The sequence below is a fragment of the Hipposideros armiger genome, unplaced genomic scaffold (assembly GCF_001890085.2).
Source record: "Hipposideros armiger isolate ML-2016 unplaced genomic scaffold, ASM189008v1 scaffold_184, whole genome shotgun sequence".
Taxonomy (NCBI): domain Eukaryota; kingdom Metazoa; phylum Chordata; class Mammalia; order Chiroptera; family Hipposideridae; genus Hipposideros; species Hipposideros armiger.
Genome location: NW_017731534.1, coordinates 438,772 through 464,481, shown reverse-complemented (window position 1 = coordinate 464,481; position 25,710 = coordinate 438,772). Strand labels below are relative to the sequence as shown.

The window sequence follows — 25,710 nt, the reverse complement described above, 5'->3', positions numbered from 1 at the left end:
GGACTATCTTTTTCTATCCCTGAGGCCATATTACAATTACCAATTTGTATTGTCTCATCCCTTACCCTCTCCTTCATCCCCACCCCCTCCCAACTAACAACCCTCAGTTCTTTTTAAAAAAGAACTTACCCAATTATCTTACATTTGAAATATTAATATATACATTTTAAAAATCAAAATGCAGTCCAGGGAGTTAAGCAGGAAGCCTTTTTAAAACAACCACCACCTAAGATTCCAGTGTGGAGATGGAAAAAATAATTTTCCTTCTACCTTTTAAATTTTTGTGGCTGGACTAATAATCAAATTAACACGAGACGAATTAACAGGAGAAAATAACCAAGCTTATTTTGTTTGTACTTACGGGGATTCCGTAAGAATACGATGAGATCCCAGAGCATATAAGGCAGCTAAGACTTATATGCCATTTTGAGCTAAGAAAAAAGGGTGGCAGGGGAGGGGGAGGTTGTGGCTTGGGACCCCAAAGGGCAGGAAAGCAATTCACATGGAGATGGAAAAGCAAATGTTTGGTAAATGTTTGCTGGGGCATCTTTAACTATGAGACACACACTTTAATCAAAAGGGCCTTGCTAGGTTCCTCCTTCCTTAGTTCATATTATAGTTATCTATGATGATATCTCCCTTCCTGGAGCAGGTCCTCTTTCTAAATATTTTTAGGCAGTTAGGGGGAAGGTCATAGGTTCTTTTTGAGTCTTTTGTTTCTTTAAAATAACCAGCTTATAATAATCAATATCCTAAAAGGCCTATTTTGGGGTTGCAAACTCAGGTCCCCCTCACCAGAATCACACAGAGCCTTTAAATGTATTTTCTTTCAAAAGAAAAAAAATGTAAAATAGTTTACGTTCCATATGACTGTCAACTAAACAGGAGCCCATCAATCTTTCAATATCATAGCACTGCTTTTCTGCACAAATAACAGTAAGAGGGCCAGCCGAGTGGCTCGGTTAGTTAAGAGTTGGCTTGGGAGTGAGAGCTCTGAGCAGCAGGGCCACAGGTTCAGTTCCCACGTGGGCCAGTGATGCTGTGCCCTCTATAGCTAAGATTGTGAACAACAGCTAGACCTGGAGCTGGGCTGCTGTGAGTGGCCCGTGACGGCGTAGGCTGCAGTGGGCTGCCGTAAGCTACCATGTGTAGCTGGCGGCCCGCATGAGCTGCCGTGGGCTGCCGTGAGTGGCTGTCCAATGGCTGGTGACCCATCTGTCTCACCCGGGAAGAGTGCAATGATCACAATACCCACATGGGCCAGTGAAGCGATGCCCTCCACAATTAGGCTGAAGAACAAAAGGACAGCAACTTGTCTGTTCCCTCCCCCAATTCCCTAATAAAATCTTTTTAAAAAACCCAAAAAACAAATAAAAGTAAGAGACAAGATTTCAAAGATATTTTATTCAAAATTCTCCTTCCAGGAGAAAATATATGCAGCAGTGTTTACACATGCTTTAATAACTTATTTCACTGTACAACTTGTATTCTCTGTAACAATACAACAAACCAGCAAAACAAAAATCAGTCAGCACTTAAATAATCTAGCGTGTAAAAAACATTGAGTAAAGGGTAAAAAACGGTGGTATCTGTACATTTTCTCATGACTGAGCTACAGAGCATCTGTCATCTAGGTTTGTGTGTGTCTAAGAGTCAAGATGCCTACACCTGTCTTGTTAGTGATGTGAAAGGCTGTTGGGACCTTTCACGACAAAATGTGCTTTTGGTGAAATTTGGTGGGAGGATAAGGGCAGAGGGGCTCTATCACTTTTATCTCTTTCTCATAAATATTTTTCCCTTTTGTGTTCGTTCCACAGTTTTAAATAAAAAAAACCTTTTTATGCTTATATATACTACTACTATGTCAACACTGTTCTAGCACAGAATTATGTTAATCAGTTATTTCGTAGCTAGCAAAATGGTCCAAACACATTCAGGAAACAAAAGAAATAGACCACTTAGTTCTGCTAAAGTAGCACCTAGTAAAACAGCACGTCAGTGAAGTTTCTCCTGCTATTCGTCATATGATGCAGGCAGAGACACGCAACAACTTCAAAAATATGCAGAGATATAAGTAGAAAGAAGACAAGATATTATTCTCTATTCCTGAAAACAGATATTACCAGTTAGTATAGTCTCTATTACATTTAATAATCTCGAAATTACAATGATTGCCAAGTCAGGGAAGACTACCATACGAGAGCAAAATGATGAAAATGACTGACTAGTGAAATCTGAACTTCTTCCAAGTAATTATATTTTCCAAGGAAAAAAAAGGCACAAAGGTACACATTTTCATTTGGCTCGAAAATAATGAAAATTTAAAAAGTTGGTGATGGCTACTAAAACATAAAATCCAATTTGTTATATTTCCTGACAGAGCTTAACAAACAAACAAATAAGCAAACAAACACCACCCTGACTGTAGTTTATTATAATCAGGACTATATACACTGCTTGACATTTTTACACAGACTGAATCTGAAGGACTAAGTCTACAAAGGAGATCTAATAATTTCAAACATCTGCTTGATCAGTATTTTCTTTCTAAAGTTTACCCTTAGGTTCAAGTTCACTTCCTGTCTATGGAACTAAAATGATTTAAATGCTCTAATTTTCAGCTGATTGCAACAGTATTACAATAATTCCATAAACCAAAAAACACCAAAAGATGAAAAGTCAGCTAGTATTTTATATGTGAAAGCTAACTCAGACTTTACTTTGATACAAGTAAACCATGAATCCTAAATTTCAGAAAAACAGTAGTTGTGGTCAAGTGTATATCCTATCATTATATATTCAAAAGACAGCAATAATATTTATTATCATTGTAAACATAAGTCTGTATCCCAAGACGGCACATCTGGGACAAGATGCATCCACTGTTGACAATGTACCTGACATCCCCTTGCAGATTTCTTGTGATGCCTGTAGTGTAACTAAGTTTAACTGCCATTGCTGAGTAGGATTCTGGGGTATGATCCAAGGGTTTGATGTGTTCCATACCACTGAGCTATTTTAGCAGCAATCATGATTATAATGAAATATACTTAATAAGTTACACATTTAAAAAGTCATTAGGACATCTCGTTCCTGTACACTAGTGTAGAAAGGTCTTCCGAAGATAAAGGAGTGCAGGCCTGGTTTAATTTTTTCAGCTAGAGCCATTATTATGTTAAGATCGCCCTCTGCTGTTAAATCAAGATCTATCTTCAGGTTCCGAAGAGATTTAAAGAGCTTTTTCCCCTTCTGCCTACAAATAATGAAAAAAATGTATGTAATATAGAAAATGTCCAAAGAGAACAAAACAAAAAACAATGAACAAAGGTTTTTCTTCTATATGGTTTTACTTACGTATCATCTTCTATATATTTTATTAGCGTCAAGGCTTTTCTGTGAAGGACGAGTAGAAACTGTGCAAGGAAAGTACTCCTGAGAGATAAACCTGGTTTCAAATGAAAGATCTACAGGAAAATGAAGCATTTTAATAAATATTTTGCTCTCATTCTACTTATACAGCATGTTTCTATCACAGCGTTAACAGTGTCTGGCAGATAACACACATTTGGGCAATTCCCCTCAATCATTTCCACTGATAACCCCAGACAGGCAGGAGTACAGTGGATACTGAGTCTGGAAGCAATCTGACAGTTCTATTTTATTTTAAAAAATGGATTAAAGTTTTGTAATCTACCTCAGAATATACGCGTATTTATTTTATTAGCAGGTATAGTGGCAGAAAGATTTTATTTCAGCTTGAGAAGTATGGAATTACATGATTACGAATTATCCTTGAACTTTGAAATATGTCCACATAGACCTGGATCAAAAATTTTTAGTTAACCTAAGGATCTCATTATTTCAAAGCTGCATCTATGACAATGTTTCCTTGCCTGATCCCCAGAATATTATAATAAAGCTGTGTTATATTAAGAAGTCCCATATAATCTGTAATTGCTTCAAATGTATAATTAAGCAGATTTTCTTCAAAGAATGAGACAATAAAGATGATATCATTTAAACAGAAGTATACTAAGTTTTAAAGACATTTTTGGCTCAATTAAGGCAAATAAAAAACATCCACGTACCCTCTCTCCCACTCTAAGAAAGAAAACACTTTGTTATAGGTTAGTGCTTGGAATTAAAACATTTATTATTTGAACTGGGGAGTGATGCATCTTTAATTGTTAATATTGAGGCTACTCATCATTAATAATTCAAAAGAAAAATCATTTAGACACTTTAAGAAAGGCCAGAGACACTACAAAAAGATAATGACTTAATTCTATGATGTTATGAGGTGTAATCAAACAACACGGTGAATGTTTAGAATAAAAAAAAATTGATTGCATTAAAGACACATTGCCATTAATCCCCCTCAAAATACTCCCCCTCACTTCAAACGCACTTATCCCATTGTTCTTGCCACTTTCTGAAACAGTATGGAAGTCCTCTTTCATGCGTGTCTTTAGTTGCGCTGTTGTGGTTGCCTCCATGTCCTGAATTGACTCAAAATGTTTACCTTTCAGGGTCATTTTAACTTTGGGGAATAGCCAGAAGTTGCACGGTACCAGATCTGGTGAATAAGGTGGATAAGGACATGCTGTAATGTTTTTATTTGACAGAAATTGCTGTACCAGAAGCGATGTGTGACATGGAGTATTGTCATGATGGAGGATGGTTTACAGCACACTGTTACTAAGGTTCGATGTGTCACTTCCTGTATTGAAGATCCCTGACTTTCCGTTGGATGGCACTTGGCAGCAGCATTCACCATATTTTGTGATCACAACGGAAAGGCTCCACGTCACACACTGTGTGTTAGAAACGAGTGGGGAGTATTTTAAAGGGGATTAAGGGCAATGTGTCTTACTGTAACCAATTTTTTAAAATTTAAACATTCACCATGTTTTAATCACACTTCGTATATAGTACAGGCATTGTAGGATATATTTTTTTTAGAAAAACAAACATATTATATTATTCACTCTGACAATCTCCAGTTTAACTTTTACCTGATCTAGGAAGGCTTTTACTAGCGTGTCTCTGTGTAAGACATCTTGAAAAATATTCCTATAAAGAAAAGAAAAAGTCCAAATGCTGAAATGGCTATAATGCTACTTTCCATAACCTTACACTCTAGCCAATAAATTAAGTTCTTATATATGGGATATTATCTATAAACATATTTATAAAAATTAGATGTATATATTTGAAGATATAAAACATATATTTGTGTATACATATATATTTCTAAATTAGTTTTAGGTGTACAAAGCAACATAATATACATTTTAAACTCCTCATAAAGTAATAATCCCTCCCCCATGCTACTACCCCTCTGACATCTTATAAAACTGTTACAATACCATTGACTATCTTCCTTATGCTATACCCCATCTCCCGAGACTCTGTGTGTGTGTGTGTGTGTGTGTGTGTGTGTGTGTGTGTGTGTGTGTGTACACACATATATATATTTTTCCTCTTATAGTTGACATGTAATATTATTCAGCTTCAGTTTCAGGTGTATAGTGCATTGGTTAGGCATCTACACAGTCTATGAAGTGATCCCCTTTGTAAGTCCAGTTCCTATCTGGTATCTTACATAATCTTTACAACGTTGCTGATTATATTTCCCATTCTGTATTTCACATCCCTATGGCTATATTGTGTCTACTAATTTGCTCTTTCTAATTCCTTTACCTTCTCCTCTATTCCCTCCCTGCTCCCATAAAATATATATTTATTTTAACTCAAGGATACATTTGTATATTACTAGAGTTTGTCAGCCACTGTGTAATTATTTTTCTCTTACAGATATAAGAAGTCCCAAGATGGATATGTAATATATATCAACCTATTGTAGTACCTTCACCTTATGAAAAATGTTGAGAGCCTTAGGCAATTAATCACATAATTACCAATCCTTGCCATCTCAAAAATAAAACAGAAATAAAAATAAACACACACCACAACCACCCAAAACCAAAACAAAATAAAAGGTTAACTTTACATACTAATAACTTCTAATAAGCATTTTAAGATGAAAAAAGGTAAAAGGGTGAATGCTAAGAATCATTTGAGTGAGATTAAGGAACACACGTAGGCGATTATCTGCAATGTCATGACTGCTGTTTGCATCAATAAGCCCATCTGGCAAGTAACATAAACCAGCTAATGTTCTAGGAAAGTGTTACCCACCTAAGATAAAACGTCACGCACATTTGAGAGAATGTTTATGTAACACACCACAAAGGACAGGATATAGTAGGTGTTTTAAAAAAAAAAAGATTGCTCCCTTTCCAGGTCTGAATTCCCTTTAATCTTTTCTTTTCTTTTCTTCCTCCCCTCTCCTTGTTTTCTACTTCCCTAAGGAATTTACTGAGATGCTAGGCTATACTCAAGTCAGAGGGGGTAATATAATAATTAATAAGGTAGGTGATTTTTAACTGAAAAGAAAGACTAAAAATAGTAGGGATCATTATATAAGGGACAGGAGTGGCAGGAAAAGAAGTGTGTGTACAGAGGTAAATAGAAAAGTACCTAAAATTTTGTAGCTTTAGGAGGAAGTAGGAAATTCAGAAGGGGGAAAAGAAATCAGCATTTCATGATTACTGGATGTTGAACTGGTGGCCAATATGGACATTGACAGCGCCCATTCTCTGGCATTGGAGAGAGAATAAGGCTATTTAAGTCCAGTGTTCTGAATATGCCTATTTCACTGAACGAATGTCTTGGTCATAGTGAATTAGATAAAGCAAAGTGTTAAAAGATATTTCCAGGGCCAGCTGAGTGGCGCGATGGTTAAGAACTGGCTTGGGACGCCAGAGGGCCCCGGTTCGGATCCCACATATGAGGGCCAGTGATGCTGCCCTCTACAGCTAAGATGCTGAACAACAGCTCAACCTGGAGCTGGGCTACTGCTGAGTCGCCAGCAATGGCGCAGGCTGCAGCCACTATTGCAGTGGGTTGCCATGGGCTACTGTGTGTAGCCAGCAGCCAGTGTGAGCGGCCGTCCAGAGGCCGGCGACTGATCTGCCTCGCCCAGGAAGAGCGCAATGATGATGCCAACTTGGGCCAGTGAAGCAACGTCCTCCACAACTAGACAGAAGAACAAAAACAACAACAACTTGTCTGTTCCCATCCCAATTCCCCAATAAAAATCTTTAAAAAAAAAAAAAAAGATATTTCCAGTGATTGAATTTTCATATATTGGCAATGACTGAAATTATTTTTAAAAGTTAAAATTAAAAATATCTTTTTTTTTTTTAAAGATTTTTATTGGGGAATTGGGGGGATGGGAACAGCGCTGGGGAATTGGGGGAAGGGGAACAGACAAGTTGCTGTCCTTTTGTTCTTCAGTCTAGTTGTGGAGGACATTGCTTCACTGGCCCAAGTTGGCACCATCATTGCGCCCTTCCTTGGCGAGGCAGATCAGTCGCCGGCTTCTGGACAGCCGTAAAAATATCTTTAAAAACGTAGTATTGTTTAAAATAACCTAAAAGTAAAATATGTCTCAATACATAAAATTTAACAATATACAATCTAGTTGTTGAAAATATTTTTGGACAATTTTATGTTCAGAAAATTTACTGAGCTGGAAAGGAATTTCAAAATTCATAACATAACTTTGTTATGATCAGCCAAACAAGAAGAGCTGGCTGATCACTGTTTATCAAATCAGTGAAGCAAACATAATGGGCTAAAATGAACAAGAAATGTTAAAGTATACATATATCTGCTCTAAAAAGAAAATACTAGGTTGTTGTAAAGTTCACCAAATCCCCTCAAAAAGAGCTCTGAAGCAACCAATCAAAAAAGGAAAAAATACTAAACACTTTAGGAAAGAAGAAAATGCTTAAAGGAACAAATTATTCCTGAGAATTTCTATGTGTACCAAAATTACCAATACTGTATGTGAAAATTTAGTGACAAGGAAATCCAATTTGAACCAATTCATTTTCTAAACCAATCCCCCTAAAACTCTGTAAGGAACCAACAAGAACACTGGAGAGCGGGGAAAAGGTGGGTCCTAATGAAGTCATCTTTCTGCACCTAGTGGCGCAGGAGGCTGGGGAGCCCTTGGGTAAGGTCTTTTGTGTTTTTGGTCAATACCTTCTGTGTGACTACTGGTGCTCCACATGTCTGCTGCCTCAGCTCAAAAGTTTTCTCCCAAACACAGGACGGGGTTGCTTGCTCCAATTTACTGCTCCTTTATATACTGAAAACTATGTTATTCTAGTTAACATTTACTGAGCGCATTCTATGTGCCAGGCACTTTAAATTGATTAAAGAGAGCCATAATAGTACACTATAGTTATTTTCCTGATTTTAGAACATCATTTAAATGTTTTCTTGGGGTTTTATAATTTAGATTTATCATCACCATTTTTTTTTCTAATTGTATCTGTAATTTTTATTTTTAGTTTACTGATCAGACTTTATGATAAGAAATGAATACAATATAAAATTAAGTAAACGAGTGCTCTATTAATATTTTTGACAGTTTTTTTGTATTTTACATTCATATATCAAGAAAGACAAGACTCAGAATTACTTCTTTGGTTTAGTTAATAAGCTTTTTAGTGACTCTTATACATTAGACTATAAGCAATGCTTAGAGCTGGGGCTGTCTGGCTATTATTAACCTTAACACCTAGTACTGTGCCTGCAAGCTCAATACATATGTGTTAAATATTTATTTTTAAGGGATATTTAATCTATTTTACAGGCATTCTATTATGGGATTATATTAAGAAAAACATACATTTAAGAAAAAAATCCTTGATTAACTAAATATTTCTTCTAGCCTAATTCTCCTAGTAATTAATATTTCTTCCCTTTTAAACGCAGACTCATTTGCTTTGTTCTTACTCATCAAAGATGCAATTTCATACTATTGCTCAATGACAATATCAAAGGGCAGGGCGTTACATACAAGTCAGGAGTGAAGCTTTCGTCTGTGTAGATGATGGTATCCTGAGCCATGTCTTCTTCCGAAGTGGCTCTCCAGAATGCTGTTAGCTCTGATCTCATGTACCTACGCTGATTGTAAATGTGTTCGTGGCAGGGTGGCATTTGTTTGACGGTATTGACGTCCACATCTATGTGTGTGGTGGGATAGGGAGCATACATGACTTGCCGGAATGGTAGCACAAAGCTTCCAGTTGAATCCTGTAATAGTGAAAGGAAGATTTACCGTCTTATGTGCCAGACTGTATGAATAATTATTTGTTAAATTAAAAAAAATAAAAAAACAACTGGCTTGGATTTAGCAGATCCATCTCCAGAAATTTATATTCAGGTATTAAACATGATTGTATGCAAAGTTACAGTGCATCCAAAAGGAGAAGTGATTAAATTAAGCTGCTGAAGTTTGTGTTGATATTCAAAGATATTCAGAATATATTACGAAAAAAGCAGGTATAGTTTTTATAGAGCATGCAGAGTATAATAAATTTTTTCTTTTTGGGGGGAAACGTGTGAAAAAATACATACAGAAGAAAAAAAGACCAGAAACACACATGCCAAATATTAACAGTAGTTATTCATAGGATTATGAGATTACAAGTGGCTTTTTCTTCTTGACTACTCTTATGTTCTTTTAAATCTCAGTAATATATGTATTTTTATAGTAAGTATAAAATGTTCTTCCTAGGTATAGTCAGTTGGGTTGCCACGGGACAAGGATATACTGTGTATGAGACACTATGCTATGCGCTATAAAGAGAACAGAAGACAAAGGCTATTTCTAATTTTTCACTTTTATATTGCTGTGATAATCTTTATAAGTAAATATTTCTTCACATATAATTTCTTACACTGGATGGATTTTAATAGGTTGAAATAGTAGGTTAAGTCTTTAAACATTTGCAGACTCTTGATATATAATGTCAAAGCATTTTCTGAAAGACTATATATACAATTTATAGTTACATGGAAAATTCTTAACAAATATTTTTTCATTAAATTATAGTTTCAAGTTTTCTTTTATGCATCTGGTATAGATCACTTCAGGGATAAAATTATATAATTAAATGAGTGGGTGCCAAGGAAATGAAAATACTAAGTTCTTTATGCCTTTCATAGGAAGAATTTCAGAGAATTTTCAGATTTGTACAATTCAAATCAGAAATGAGTTTCCCTTAAGTAGTTTCTATTTTTAAATGCTATTATTTTTTGAGCATATGGCATGCACATTACTAAAAATGCAAAAGCTGAATATAATTTTTATTTTCAAAAATTTTAAATATTTTTATGTATAATCTATGCTCAAACCTGTGTAAAGGAAGTCAGCCCCTTGGCATATAAACATGAAATGCATTAAATGTTAATGTTCAAAATACACTTATAAAGAGTCTCAAAAATTGGTTTCACTTGTGAACAAGTAGAAACTATACCTTTAGCAGGCCTTGGACAAAGAGCCCTGACTCGTATTTAAATGTTGATTCTGTTTCACATAATCTGGAGCACTTTCTCTCTGCTGGAGTCAGAAAAAGGCATAATGTTCTTACTATCTGTAAAAGAAAAGATTTTAGCATTAAGATATGTAAAACAACAAACAAAAAAACAAAACAAAACAACAACAAAAAAACACCATTGATTTGCTTATGAAAAAATCAAAACAGAAATTTCAATTGTTTTTGCCAATAAAATATATCTTGGGAAATAAGTATTCCTTAGTCACCCAGAATAGTCCATGGGCTATTGCTATTATAAGAGTTGTTGTTTAAAATTAAGGGTCATGTAAGTATACAGGGTAGCTTAATACAGGAAAAATGTACAAATGTATTTGTCAAGTAAATAATCACTCCTAATATATTTCCTGTGTAAAACTTAAAAAAAAAATAGGCTTGCTTAAATTTATAGCTGTGTATACTTATCTCTTTCTAATTAATGGTCAGTGAAGAAAAGTACAAAATCCCTTAGTTTATTGCCTAATGCTTGGAAAGGTAACTGATCATTAATTTTTATTAACTCATGTAGCAATGAAGAAGTGGTCACAGGCATTACTGAATCAAGTATAACCTCCATCGACCACCTAATAGCAATAGATTCCTAAAAGGAATAGATTTAGGGGGAAAAGAAAGAAAATGAAATCAAGGTGATCAGATAACATTTCTTTGGAATTACTACCCAAAGTACATGGCTACCTTCATATTTATTAAGGATAACATGAGGAAAAGAAAGACAAATATTTTTAAACTACCTGATTTTAAAATATTCTCAAAGCCATTTATACAATACTGAGACTAGCATTTATGAGTTATCAAAATGAAACTAATAAGTGACTCCTATTCAAACAGTTTACTTTAAACTCATTTTTGCCACAGGGTGCCACAGTAATTTGGTCGCATTCTATTTCCTCCTTATACTATTAGATCATCTTGACTATGACCTAACCTTTAATTATAATCCATGATATATTAGCAGTATTAAAAGGTCAGATTATTTGCTGGAGTATACAATAAGTTACCTTATTTACTTTCTCTGCACTGCTCCCTACTACGACAGAACAGCCACAGGTTTGCAAGTGTGAGCTAATGGCACTGTAAATGGAAGAGATTAAAAATATTGGTTGTAAAACAATTTCACAAACAAACAAACTAATAAATAAAGGCAAGTGAGCTTCAAAACTTAGAATAGCTTTATGTGAGGAACACCAAAGCTACAAGTATAATGCCATCTTATTTCTACAGTACTTCACATTTTCCACTGCCTTTTACAGAGATCCTCTCATCTGAGCCCTATAACAATCCAGTTAGTAAAATATCACCATTTTACAGTAGAAGAAATTAAGGTATAGCAAGGTCAAATGATTTATGTAAAGTCAAATGGGATTAAAAATGATGCTAGGAATGGCTGACACTGAACAGAATCAGAAATGATGCACTTCTGATTCAAGCCATTGAAGGCTTGAGGTTAAACACACTCAAGCCTCTAAGATTCTATCATGAATCAAAAGGAAAACACTGTGAAGCATAAAAGCAAATACTTTATCTTTTCACTCATAATTTTTAAAAATAAAATTTCATGATAATCTGCCATTGTAATGAAACACTAAAGTAGAAGATGAGATTATATACGTACATGTAGAGAAAGCACTTCGCATAGGGACTAACATGAAGGCACTCAATAAATATTGGCTCTTATTACTATCATTTTCCTCAGAAGGAATATAGATAGAAAATGTTAGCTATTATTATGTTTTTATGTGCCAGGCAGTGTTTTAAATTCTTAATATATCTCACTTGATGCTTACAACAATCCCATGAAATACATACTATTATTAACCTATTTTACAGATGAGGAAATGGAGGCACAGAGAGTTCAGGCAGCTTGCCCAGGATTACACAGCAGTAACCCAGGGAATTGTATTTTAGAGTCCACACTCTTAAGTACTAAAATCTACTGTAAGACAGAAAGGATGAATATATATATAAATAATTTTCTTTTCTAGGATTGATCACTCAAGTCCATTCACAATGCAACTTAATTTGAAAGGGCTCTTAGTTTTAGCTTTAATGAGAAGTAAAACAAGAAACCAAACCAAATAAGGGAACAAGATTTCTTGTCTGGGCACTGTGGAAACTCAGCTTTTTAAAATATTAAAAAGAGTAACAGCAAATATATCACAGACATGTAATAAATGAGAAAATAACACAAAGCTAACAACAGTTCAAATATGCAATGTTGTCCCTAGAAGAATTGGGAGTAGGCATTCTGGTATTTACTTCCTTCCAAATCCTGTCATAGGTGCACTTAAGATTTGTATCTGCTTCATCCAGCTTTTATGAAAAGAAACAAAAGTCTTACTTGAGAAGAAAGCCTTCATGACAACTGTCACCAATATCATCATCATTGAGAACTGTATCAGCTATCTAAAATGCACCAAAAAAAAAAAATTATCCTGGTATAACATAGTGTTGAAATAACACTTTACCACACAAGATTTCTGAAGTCTCAGTTCAATATAACACATTGTCCTCATTTCTGAACATCAAGAATCCCCATAAAACAATCTCTGTGCACTACCATAAACTTTCAGTAGAACAAATGCCACAGCTGGTGAGACAGGTTAAGCAACAAGTTTTACAAGAACCACCTCCTCTCTGAGCTGTCAAATTCGGGAGACACATCTTAATGACAAAAATGTCAGAAAGCAACAAGAACAGTTCCTAAAGACTTCCCTATACATTCAAAATGTCCTCAACATACAATTAAGGAAACCAGATTAGTGAATTTGAGTAAACTTCCATTAAGGGCCATTGATATGTACACTGTTTTGTTACCAAAAGTCCTGCATTAAATACTGATTGCTTCTATAAGGTCCCAAATTCTCCCGCTTCTAGGAAATACAAAAGTGGTCAAATAATAAATTTAATGTTATAACTATTACTGACCAAAACGCCTTTGAATTCAGGATTTTAAGTGCGTTTGTTAAAGTGGCTAATACTTCATATGAATAGTATGTATGACAAAAATGCATACTACTAAAATTAGAATAGTATACTAATATACATAATAAAGTAATTCAAAGGAATTGATAAAGAATATCATTGCTCCTATTTAATAAAATAAGAACTTACATCTATTTCTTCAGGAACACTGTGTGATTTCATAGATGAAAGCAGTTCCATCACAGGAATTACTTCTCCAGTAAGCATTGGAATAATACTCTGTCCCTGCACAAAAAAGTGCAATGAGGTAAACAAAAATCACACAATATAGGATAAGCTGGAAAATAAAAAATTAAATACTGACGGCAAAGAATAATGTTCTTTGATGGGAATATTTGATGTCTTATTCAAACATAGTTCCAACAAGTCTACTCCAAAATATTTGTAAAGGATTTACATGCTATTTAACATCCATTTTCATTCTTCTGGAAATAATCTTCTTTAGTCAGAATGGAATAATTGGTTTATCATTTACTGTTACATTCAATAATTAAATCATACCAAATTTAGAAAGGATTCCCTTTGAAATGTGAGATATAAAAACTCCTGTTAAATAAAAGTCATTGATGTATTTTATATTTAAAAATGAGGAAAGCCAAGGGAAAAAGACTGATATCCTGAGCAAATATTGGGTCTTCGGAAAAGTCATGATGCATGTTTGCAACAGATGGCACAGTTCATTTTTGGAAGTATTAGAGTCATTTACATCTATGTTATTGCTATGTCATTTGACAGTTGACAGTTCTAGCTTCACTCTAAACAAAAATTAAGAGATTTGGTTGACTTTTGGAGATTTTACAAGTTGAAGATGGAAGACCAAACTGTGCATTTTTGCCATATTTTACTGTTTTACTTCCATAAAGGGAAGAACGAACGTCAACCTTGTGAAAAGTTGCATAAAGTTTATAGTGACAATGCTCTACAAGAGCGTCAGTGCCAACGATGGTTCACGAAATTCCGTGCTGATGATTTTGATCTCAACGATGCTCCTTTGCCAGGGAGGCCCACCGAGGTTGATGATGACAAAATATAGGCATTGAGCAAGTCAAACCCACATTACACAACACAAGAGATTGCAGAAACATTGAACATCCATCATTCAAGCGTTCACGACCACCTGAAGAAGCTGGGATACGTAAGCAAGCTCGATATTTGGGTTCCGCATGAACTCAAAGAAGTTTAACATCTTTGTATAAACATCTGCAATATGCTCATTAAACATGAGAAAAACGATCCTTTTTTGAAGCGACTGATGACTGGTGATGAGAAGTGGATTGTTTACAACAATGTGGTGCACAAACGGTCTTAGTCCTGATGTGATGATTCACCTCAAATGACATCGAAAGCAGACATTCATCAGAGGAAGGTTATGCTCTCAGTGTGGTGGGATTTTAAAGGTGTGTGTTTTGAGCTCCTACCAAGGAATCAAACAATCAATTCCAATGTGTACTGTCAGCAATTGGAGTTTGAATGAATCCATCATTCAGAAATGTCCAGAGCTTGTTAATTGTAAAGGAGTTGTGTTCCATCGCAACAACGAGAGACCGCACACAAGTTTGATCACCCGTCAAAAATTATTGGAGCTTGGATGGGATGTGTTGCCACACTCACCATACTCGTCTGACCTTGCACTGTCAGACTTCCACTTGTTTTGCTTTCTTCAAAACTCCTTGTGTGGTAAAATGTTCAATTCAGATGAGGTTGTAAATCAGCACCTTGTTCAGTTTTTCGCAAATAAAGACAGGTCCTGCTATGAACAAGGAATTATGAAGCTCACTGAAAGATGGCAAAAGGTTATCAAACAAAACGGGCAATATATCATTGATTGATCTTTCTTCTTTATATAAATAAATGACCTTTGAAAAATATAGACAAAAATACGTCATGACTTTTCCAAAGACCCAATAGTTCAATAGTAAAGCCTGAATCAAGACTGAACCTCCACATTCATAATAAGGTATGATCTACTCAAATGCAAATCAAAATCATCACATATGTTCATTTTAAGAATCAATAAAACACATGTTTTCTTTAGATTTCTTTGGAGATACTACTACTACTTCTTACATCTCAAAAATGTAATTTTGAAATCTCTAGTAGTTTCTAGAACGACATTGAATGAAAATATAGACCACAAATGTAAAGCATCTCAAATTTGGGTGATCCCTCATTTATTCACCACCACTACCTCTCTCCCAAAAGCTTTGACCATCCTGAATATGTAAACTTTTCGAGAGAGAGATGAAACTGTCCTGTGTCTATCAATTTTTAGCTAAACATGTTTTTAAAAATCACATATTTAAGATCAATTTAACAAGCTGTTTTCCTCACTCACATTTCATGAAATGGTTTTATGCACTCTTCATATGCATCTGCAAATCAGAACCTCTGTCATCCCTAAAGTCATTTTTTGAGTGACCTAATCCGGTTTTTCAGAGCCCCTAATCATGTAAATTGCTTGAGAATTTAAATGTGATGCTGTCTCTGGAAATTTTATCCTAAGCAATACGCCCCCTTGTATCAAACTTTTATTATTAAAAAAATTCATCCTGTAGTAACCTCCACAAAATAACCATTCATTGTTTCTGCTCTTTAGTTTTTAAATGCTTATTTACAATTACAATCAATAACACTGCAAATTGACAATGACTGAAGCTGTTGTTAAATTTGCTTCTTCGTACAGTGATTTTATCAGGTGACAGCTATAAGCATCTAGAACTAGCACTGACTGAAGTTGTTTCACACTAATGTGTCATCCCCAAATGGTAATTACTGTTCGAAATAAAGTCATTGAAAGCATACCAATAAATTTAATTTAAAAAAAGGGTGGAAAATTCAGTGTTAAAAAAGAAAATGGAAAGCATATCATGAGAGATATGCAAGAACTCAATTATCAGGCAACTCCTTTTCGGAAAGGATAATTGTAGGAAAACACCTTCTCTGAGGCTTAGGCATATGTAGTAGTTCCTATGTGTAGTATCAGACATTTATCATCATAAGCAAATGGATATCCTCATTGAAGCTTAACAAAAAAAGTTGTGCAGCTGAACACAGAGAGGCTCTAAAGGAAAATCCCTCAAGTTACTTTTCCTTCTTGAACTTCTCTAACTTGAACTTCTCAACAGGAGAATATTACCCCTCTAAAAACTTCTTTCGTCTCAAGTATACTTTCCTCCTGACATAGAAGGGTTAGGATCTTCAACAAGAGCCCTTAAAAGAGAGACAGAATTCATTAACAGTGGTTCATTTTTTTTAAAGATTTTATTGGGGAATTGGGGGAGGGAACAGACAAGTTGCTATCCTTTTGTTCTTCAGTCTAGTTGTGGAGGACGTTGCTTCACTGGCCCATGTTGGTATTATCAATGCGCTCTTCCCGGGTGAGGCAGTCGCTCGCCGGCCCCTGGACAGCTGCTCACAGTGGCTCACGGCAGCTTACGCCGGCTGCCAGCCACTCACGGTAGCTCACGGCAGCCCACTGCAGCTTCACTGCAGCCTACGCCGTAACCGTCACCTCACGGCAGCCCAGCTCCACATCAAGCTGTTGTTCATCATTTTAGCTGTAGAGGGCACAGCACCACTGGCCCTAATGTGGGATCTGAACTGGGGTCCTGCTGCTCAGAGCTGCCATCCCAAGCCAACTCCTAACCAACGTGCCAGTTGGCCGGCCCAACAGTGGTTAATTTTATAAGTACAGGTTTCTGGTTTGAAAAAGTCCCAGTAAAAGCAGAATTTTACTGGGTCCTAAATTTCCTTATCTTGAGGTAACTCTAGCTATTGCTCTATAAATAGAGGTTGGCTAACCATTCCTTGAGACCCTGCTTATTGACCAGCAAACAAAGGCTGGGTTTCTCTGGGTAAAGGGAATCATTTTCTTATAAATCTCAGACCTCTCCCCAGAATTATCTCCTCTGGCCTGGAAAGTTACTTACAAAAGTCAGACATAACAATTTTATAAGAGGTCACTTTAAAGGATTTTATAGTTTCCTTGTTTAATGTTCCTATATTTTCACAAATTTTTAGAAAAGTTTTTGTTTACAGTACCATTCTGTCTCAGGTATGCTAAGGAGAACCTCAGAAAAGGCAATCCAGCCATGATGTTTATACTGGAGTTTCAACAGGAGCAATGAGGGTGGCCAGAGGCAATAGGAGGAAAAGCAAAGAACCCTTTCTCCATTGGAGAGTCCCCTTCAGAAGAACTTCTCTGCCTTACACGGAAACGATTTGTACTTCATTTCCACAAAGAAAGCCATATCTTTGCAATCATGCTTCTCAAACTCTGATGCCTGCTCCCCAAGGGTATTCAAAGTCATAGGATAAACATGGTACATTTTCCTAGAGACTTGATACGATTGGAAGTCTGATCAGTATAAAGCTGAGGAATATCACTGGCATATTGTAATACTTTTTTTTAAAAAAAAAACAATAGAAATTTATGGCTGTACAGTTCCGGAGGTTAAAGGTCCCAAATTGAGATATCAGTTGGGTTGCTGCCTTCTGGAAACTGAGAGGGAAGGTTCTGTTCCAGCCATTGGTTTAGGACAAATACCTTTTCCTTGTGTCTATACATCATCTTCCTTTATTGTATACTGTAATACTAAAACAGATACTGGGTTGTCAGAAAAGTCATGACGTATTTTTTCTATGTTTTTCGTTGCAAAAAATGAGTCATGACTTTTCCAACAACCCAATATATCGTAGACTAAATGTAAATTGCATGAGTTTTAAAGATACAACTTTAAAGAAATATGCTTAGAGTGGTGCCTATACCCACAGATACCTTAGGACTACTCCCTTTCCTCCTGTTATAACTACTGTGGAAACGTTTGAGAAGCAATACCTTAAAGAAGATGTGATATACAATTTTTAATCTAGACTATAAACAAGTTATTCAAAACTTACTTTGTGCATACAGAAAAAAAGGTAGCAAAATATTTGTAGATGTAATTACAGTTATCCTTTACATTTAACTATTTAGGTCTAAGATATGGAAGTTTTCATCTAGTTTATTCCACATATCTCCATAAAGACTGTTTCCTTTCAGGCTCACTCTGTCAAACTAATATGGCTTCAAGGGCTTACCGAAAGTAGCCCTCAGCCTTATGCAGACATATGCCATGTACATGATGGGGTTTAAGAGTATGTAATCTGCACTTTACCTGATCTTCCATTCTCTCTGTGCCTTCTAAGACTATCTTCTGGACATTTTCTTGTCTTTCCTGAATAAGGGAAAATTCATTAAGATAATTTTAAAAACCAACATTTTGCTGCTTGTTTATTTTTTTTTGTAATACAGTTATGCAACAGACATGTTCCTGTGTAATTTAGTTCATAGGAGAAATACTTTCCACTTTAGGGCAGAAAAGGGAGGGGGGTGGGGCAGGAAATCAATCAAACAAATCCATGCTCTCCTACACAATACAAAATAAAATAAAACTGCCCCCCTCCCTTTTTGCAGTTAAAAACAGATAATTTAGCAGAAATCAGTCAATATAACATCTGTATAGTTTTACAGGAAATGCTTTGCATTTTTCAAATTAAATAAGATCAAGTTGAATCTAGGTAATATAGAGCTTCCTGATTTTAAATGATTTTCATATACATGTGAAAAATAAGGAGGCAAGCCCGCAAATATAGTAAGAAACTATTCTTTTAAAAGATATTATTTTTCCTTACTATCTGATAAAAGCCTCATAAAATCAATAACGCTTTAATGGATTTCCATGTTAACATCAAACTGCGAAGTAGAAAGACGAATTAAATTTGTTCTTAAGATCTGCCAAAAGTATATGTAAATATTACTATATATTAAGCTATAGGATTTAGGAGATAACAATAATTTCCTCTAGTTCAATATGCAAAAGGAATGAAAGAAATAGGAATATCATTTATGATATGAAAATGAAATGAATATCTCCTAGAAACCATTTTGTCTAACCTCCTCAGTTTACAAATATGGACCCTTGCCAAAGAAGTTAAAGGGACCAAAGGTTCCACGGCCAGCTGCTTATGAAACAGTTGTTTTGAAATGCCTGTACCCACACACAGTAGTAAGTGAAAGATAGTCATGCAATTCCAAAAGAAAAAAAAAACTTTAGAGTTAAAGGATCCCAAGACAAATACAGACACTAAAACATTTTATGTTCCCTAATTTCTCTAAGCTTTAGCTTTTTATTTGTAATGTGGCGTTATCTCTATCATCTCCTACCTTCCAGGGTTATGAATATCACAGACATCACACTATATCTATCTGTATCTAACAGGGTAGATGCAAATAATAGCCACTGTTTGAAGTTAACTGCATATAATTTCTAAAAATTAGGTATAAATGTACCACAAGATAAAGTTTCAATGGCTAAGTTATCATGATAAATAAACTCGAAAACCACTCACCTTATGCATCCATATCCTTCCCTTCCGGATAATGTGTGTTAATCTATCAACACACACTCTGTGAAGTGGGAGGTAGAAGCTAAGTTCTGTCTGCGGAAGTATAATTGATAGTCCGTATGTGCTCCTATCCCCATTCCAGTTTCCATCGAATATTAATGAAACAATAATTACTCCCTTTTCAGACAACACAAAGAATTTTACATCGATAGCCCCACTCTCTGCGTTTCGAAGGATTTCTCCATTTAGGGTGTGGTTAGCAAGAAAAGTTATTTCTCCATCGCTGAGAAGCACCTGGTCTGTCTTTGGAGCCCAAATGTGTCTTACTCGAGGACCAAGAATGTTGTCCCAGTAAGCAAAGGTGGCTGCTAATAAAGGGGATTCACCGCTTAAAGCAATCTCTGTCTTGGCAACAGCTGGCGATGGTGGTGGACAGAGAGTTGACATCACTGCATCCCAACTGTCACATTATCCAAATGCTCCAGGGATATCTAAACAAGGACATACAAAACCAACGATTAGGCTCAGCAATTTTAAAGTCATCCATCTAAAACCCAGATAATTTAGGCGTATGTGGTTTTCTCCTCTCGTGTTCTCCTCTTGGAAGCGTGTTTCCTATTAGGATAGAGATATCCAACTAGCATGGCTGGTGCACACTGTTTGCTGATACAATTTGACAATACATAATAAGCTGTCACTTATATTCAGAAATAGACTTAGAAACTGAAAGTAATAATGAACTAAAAAAAGGGCCTCTGAACATTCATATGAAATATTATAAACTAAAGCTCATAGAATAGATCCTCACTGTTCCCAAATATCCAGCCCATGTGCAATTCTAATATAATTGGATATCTGGTTTCTAAACCGTTACCAACTAAAGTGGAGTAAATGAGGAAGGGGAGAGCTCAGTTACACATCGACGTTTGCTGTGGGTTGAACTGTCTCCCCCAGAGATATGTTCAAGCCCTAACCCCTCTGTATCTGTGAATGTGACCTTATTAGGAAACAGATGTAATAAAGTTAATTGGGGTCATACTGTTATATATTAGGGTGAGCCCTAATCCAGTGCCTCGTGTCCTTATAAGGAGAGAAAGATTTGGAGACACAGACATGGAGGGAACAGGGCCATCCAAAGATGGAGGCAGAATCAGAGAGATGCAGCTACAAACCAAGGAATGCCAAGGATTGCTGGTAGCCCTGATGAGAAGCTAAGAAGAGGTGAGGGAGGATTCTTCCTTCAAGCCTTCAGAGGAGCATGTCCCTGCTGACACCTTATTTCAGACTTCTAGTTTCCAGAACTATGAGAGAATAAATTTTTGTTGTTTTACGTTACTCAGTTTGTGGTATTTAATTATGGCAGTCTTAGGAAACTAGTAAAACACCTGACAGTAGAAACCCCTTAAAAGCTGCTAAAAGGGAAAACAAAACAAAAAAACAAAAAATTGCAAAAACTCAACAGTGTGTAATGATCACAAAACATGAACAAGCAATCCTGTTATTCTCAATGAACTTCCTGGGTATCAGGGTACTAAAGCCCATTACTGGTGTTTAAAATAACACCGAAACACCAAGACAAAGATAAAACGCTTAAGATGCATTTCAAGAAAGCAGTGTAGCATTTGATCATTAAAAAGAGAATTCTAGGGCCGGCCGAGTGACGCATTGGTTAAGAGCTGGCTTGGGACGCCAGAGGGCCCCGGTTCAGATCCCACATATGAGGGCCAGTGACGCTGCCCTCCACAGCTAAGATGCTGAACAACAGCTCAACCTGGAGCTGGGCTGCCATGGGTCCATGGCGATGGTGCCCATAGCAGTGGGTTGCCATGGGCTACCATGTGTAGACAGCAGCCAGCGTGAGCGGCCAGCAGCCGCAGTGAGCGGCTGTCCAGAAGCCGATGACTGATCTGCTTCACACGGGAAGAGCGCAATGATGATGCCAACTTGGGCCAGTGAAGCAACGTCCTCCACAACTAGACTGAAGAACAAAAGGACAGCAACTTGTCTGTTCCCCTTCCCCCAATTCCCCAGCGCTGTTCCCATCCCCTAACTCCCCAATAAAAAAAAATAAAAAAAATAATAAAAATCTTAAAAAAAAAGAGAGAATTCTATGCAAATGGTTAAAATAAAAAAGCTTCAGTTATTTAGAAGATGTAGACTACAACATGAATGGATGGGCCCTGTTCAAGCCTTTCAATCTACAGAGAAAAGAGAGAACGAATTGTGCTCTCCTGTATATCTTAATCTACTTATATACATCACTGAGTGTACATTCTATGTGATATCAGTGTAAAATGAATCATTTTTGTTTAATATTTAAATTGAATATTATATTCAAAGACTGAAAATGAAAAAAATGACAATTTCATTTAAACAAGTCTAAAATTGTAGAACCTATTCATTAAAACTGTAAAAGGGTTGCAGTTTTTAGCTGAAGGATTATATACCATCTTTGCATATATGATTGCTTTAGGAGAACACATTTGATCTATAACTAAATTCATGTCAAAGTAAACCATTTTACCTAAAGGATTTTATCTATATCTTGTCAAGAGTTCAGACTGATGAAAAGCAGGGACTTCTATTTTTAGAGATTTAGATGTGCACTTTTATCATAATGTCAAGAATAGGTACACACAGCTTGGCAAAACAATCTTACAGGAAGTACGTGCAGAAATGGTTTAACACAAAGACAGGTCTTATGTATATATCTTTTATCTCAGAAATTCATTTAGGGAATGTTTGTTTACTTTTTAATATGTTATATACGTGGATATAAGCTGTACAGCTTGTTTGAAAAACCCAGTTTTGGATACAACTTAAGCAGTCAGTTTACAACGACAGAATACAGGAATGTAATCTGAATTGAAACTATAATGATGCTATTGTCATCATTACCAACAGTAAGCTGGAGGCCAAGGAAATAAATTAAGTAAACAGAGAGCCATAAAATAATACTGTAATATATTTTTCTTTTGTTCTTTCTTTTTGGATAAAAAAAGTTAGTAACCATAAAGGCAATATTGCAGCTCAAACATTTCATCATTACAATGAATATGAAGAGTATTTCCTACTGTAAAATTGAATTGAGCCCTAGAGCAAAATCTGGTTGGATTATGGAAAAGCTTTCACCTGATGGTGAAAATTAAACTATTACAGACCACTAATTACATCCAGTCTTAGTATCATTAGAAAGAAAACAAAGGACAAGGATCATGTTGAACTGTTTAGCTTTAAGTCTTGCCAAAAGAAGTAACTTGAGAAATGAAATGTCACGAAGAAGTATAATTAGGAGAGTTGTAAAAATGATTTTACTAACACTTAATTAAAGTCATCATTTTGGTGAAGAAAATCCATTTTTACAAATGTGGCTGAAAAAAAAATCAGTTTAAAACTAGTAGCTTTTTTTTTTAATCTACATATCTTATTTACATGTAGTGTTGGCTTCTTCAGAGGGTTATCAAACATTAGCCTTAAGAGTCTTTTGAGGGAAGCCAGGATCCAAGTTGGGAGACACGGTGGCTTGCCACTCCTGTAAACAAAGAATAGGGTTCATGAGATGTAACCAATATATTTTCTGAAAATAATCCAACATATACAGATTATAATTATCATCTGTTAAAACTGTTAGCAGAGTGGTAAGTCTGAAGCTTTGCTTTTTCTTAAACCTTTGCTAAAAATCAGCCGTCTCTTCTCTGACTGATATTTAGAAAGTGGATTGGTCCACTGCTGTTGTGAATCAGAATTCAACCATAGTAAGGCCCACACTTCTTGTAACCATGCTTTCTGTTTATTTTTCTCCCAGCCCTAAGAGCTGGATCCTAAATCAGCCCATCTTCCGAAACAGGAGCTTCCCAGAGCAAGTTTATTGACAGTGAACAGCTTGTAATGCCAGCTAGTTTGCAACACTTTCTAAATTTTCATCAAGCAAGACTTAGGGATGTTCAAGATATCACTATCAGGCCATCTCTCACAGCTTCAAATTTCTCAGATTAGGCAGGCAAATTTATCTACCACTCCTCTGAAACACTTAACATAGTACCCAAGGGCTGGCTTGAAAGATAGGAGTCTTTATTTATAGGTTTTCTACTTCTCTGTAAGGAAATTTTTGGACAGCGAACAGAGCCAAATAAAGAGGCTATTTTATCAACTTTATAAGGAAAAAAAAATCTTTAGCCCCTATGTAATTGTTTCCTGGAGGTTAGTGCTAGTTTGCTGCATAATCTGCAATGTGGTCTATAATTTCTCTCATTTTTGTTTATATATATCATGAGGCAAATCCAACTGATTTCCTTTCATAGAGTGGCAGGGTTTGGCTGAGGTGCTGGTACCAGTATCCATGTCACATAACACCATCATATTTCAAGTGTTCTGATTCTACACTATTAATCTCCCATACATCATATTCTCGCTTCTGTGATGTTCCCATTATGTTAAAAGTTTTCCGAAGTCTGAGAAACATCACATCTAACCGTATTATCCGGAGACTTTAGTCCAGATTAAAAGCAATGCCAGGTGTACTGTGTCCCCTTGCGTTGCATCACAGGTGAGGGATAGTAACAGCCTGAACTGGAATTTATCCACTGGCCACAACCAGACTGTTAACTTTGCTCGAGCCTAACAATCTCTACCGTTTCTGAAAGGGGCATCTCTCTTGCGCAAGTGCATGACCTCCCTTTCTCCTAAATACATGAGCCTGGAAGAGTTCACCGCGGCCAGCGAGACCCGGTGCGGACATGGCAGACGTGTAATCAGTGCTCTTCTTTCTGCAGCTGATACCATCAGTCTAGTGATGCCCAAGTCACCGTGGTCAGTCACTTCCTTTAAGCAAGCCTGTGTAACCGCGGAGCTGTGAAGCAAGTAGGGCATGTCTCACGTTCTGGGGAGCACAACCCATTCTAGAATTGCTGCCCAAATTTACAAAATATCAGCAATCCTTAGAAACTTCAATGCTGTAACGTAACGCGTAGTACGTGCACACCGCCATCCCAACCCGCATCATCTCCTCTGACCCCAACTGGGCCCGGGGCAGCCGCGCGCCACTCGCCCTCTGGCCTTCCCCCGGGGCCAGGCCTCTCGCTGCCCACGGCTCTTTTCCGTGGAGCCCGCGGCACAGCGGGTCCCACGGGTCCCTCTGGGTCTCACGCCGGGTCCCCGGTAAGGAGCCGGCTCGGGGACTGCGGGAGGGAAGGCGGCTGAGAGGCTCGAGCCCATCCCCTGGTGTCTGCGCCGCCGCTGCTGAGCCCCAGGGCCCGGATGCAGGCAACTCCACTAGACGTCGGGCTGAGAAACCCGACGCCCGGTTTTGGACACAGACGAGAAGGGAAAAGGGAGAACGAGAGGAATCCCGGGGAGAGCCACCGCCCCCGCCGCCGCCGCCGCCGCCCCCGCCGCCGCCGCCGCGCAGTTCAGTACCCAGACTCCAAACAGCCGCGCGTCCGCCGGCTTCTCACTCACCCCGTCGCCGCTGCCGGCGCGTTCGCCGCCGCCGCTGCCGCAGGCGCAGGGACCGCAACCGCAGCCCCGCCCCCGCCACGCCCCTGGACACGCCCCCCGTTCCTTCGCGAGTGGCCGGACCCCGAATCCTCTTCGCGCAGCGGCTGTTTCCCGCCACGTGTTCTTCTGGTTAAATTTTATGGAATCTTTCCTCGTTCACCCTCAGTAAATACTGTGAGAGCAAGGGGCGGGGAGAAATGGCGGGAAAAGCAAAACACACACCTCCGAAACGCTTACCTCCTACTCTCTCTAGGCCCCGCCCCCGAAAGGGATGGAGCTGGGCAGCAGGGGTGGCTGACGCAGAGAGCGCCATCTTTTACCCGGGCGGAACAAGTCGTCGCTTCAGGGAGGCCCCCTTTCCTCGTGG

The 25,710-nt window shown here is 37.2% G+C and overlaps 1 protein-coding gene across 5 annotated transcripts; it reads right to left on the bottom strand.

Annotated features, from left to right (window-relative positions):
• Window positions 1-1,384: 1,384 nt before the first annotated feature.
• On the bottom strand, window positions 1,385-25,363 carry C9orf72 (C9orf72-SMCR8 complex subunit). 5 transcript variants are annotated; one of them, XM_019652682.1, is made up of 13 exons: window positions 25,263-25,327; window positions 23,280-23,379; window positions 21,020-21,148; window positions 19,851-20,338; window positions 18,617-18,676; window positions 13,590-13,685; window positions 12,817-12,881; window positions 11,477-11,549; window positions 10,401-10,517; window positions 8,939-9,174; window positions 5,016-5,073; window positions 3,355-3,464; window positions 1,385-3,253 (listed from the first exon to the last, which is right to left on the bottom strand). In XM_019652682.1, exons 4-13 carry the CDS (start codon window positions 20,292-20,294, stop codon window positions 3,067-3,069), a joined length of 1,446 nt encoding a protein of 481 aa, XP_019508227.1. In that variant the 5' UTR covers window positions 20,295-20,338; window positions 21,020-21,148; window positions 23,280-23,379; window positions 25,263-25,327; the 3' UTR covers window positions 1,385-3,066. The 5 variants fall into 5 exon arrangements, with proteins under 5 accessions (XP_019508227.1, XP_019508226.1, XP_019508225.1 ...); XM_019652681.1 differs by lacking the exon at window positions 21,020-21,148 and having other exon boundaries at window positions 25,305-25,363; XM_019652680.1 differs by lacking the exon at window positions 21,020-21,148.
• Between the last annotated feature and the right edge of the window lie 347 nt (window positions 25,364-25,710).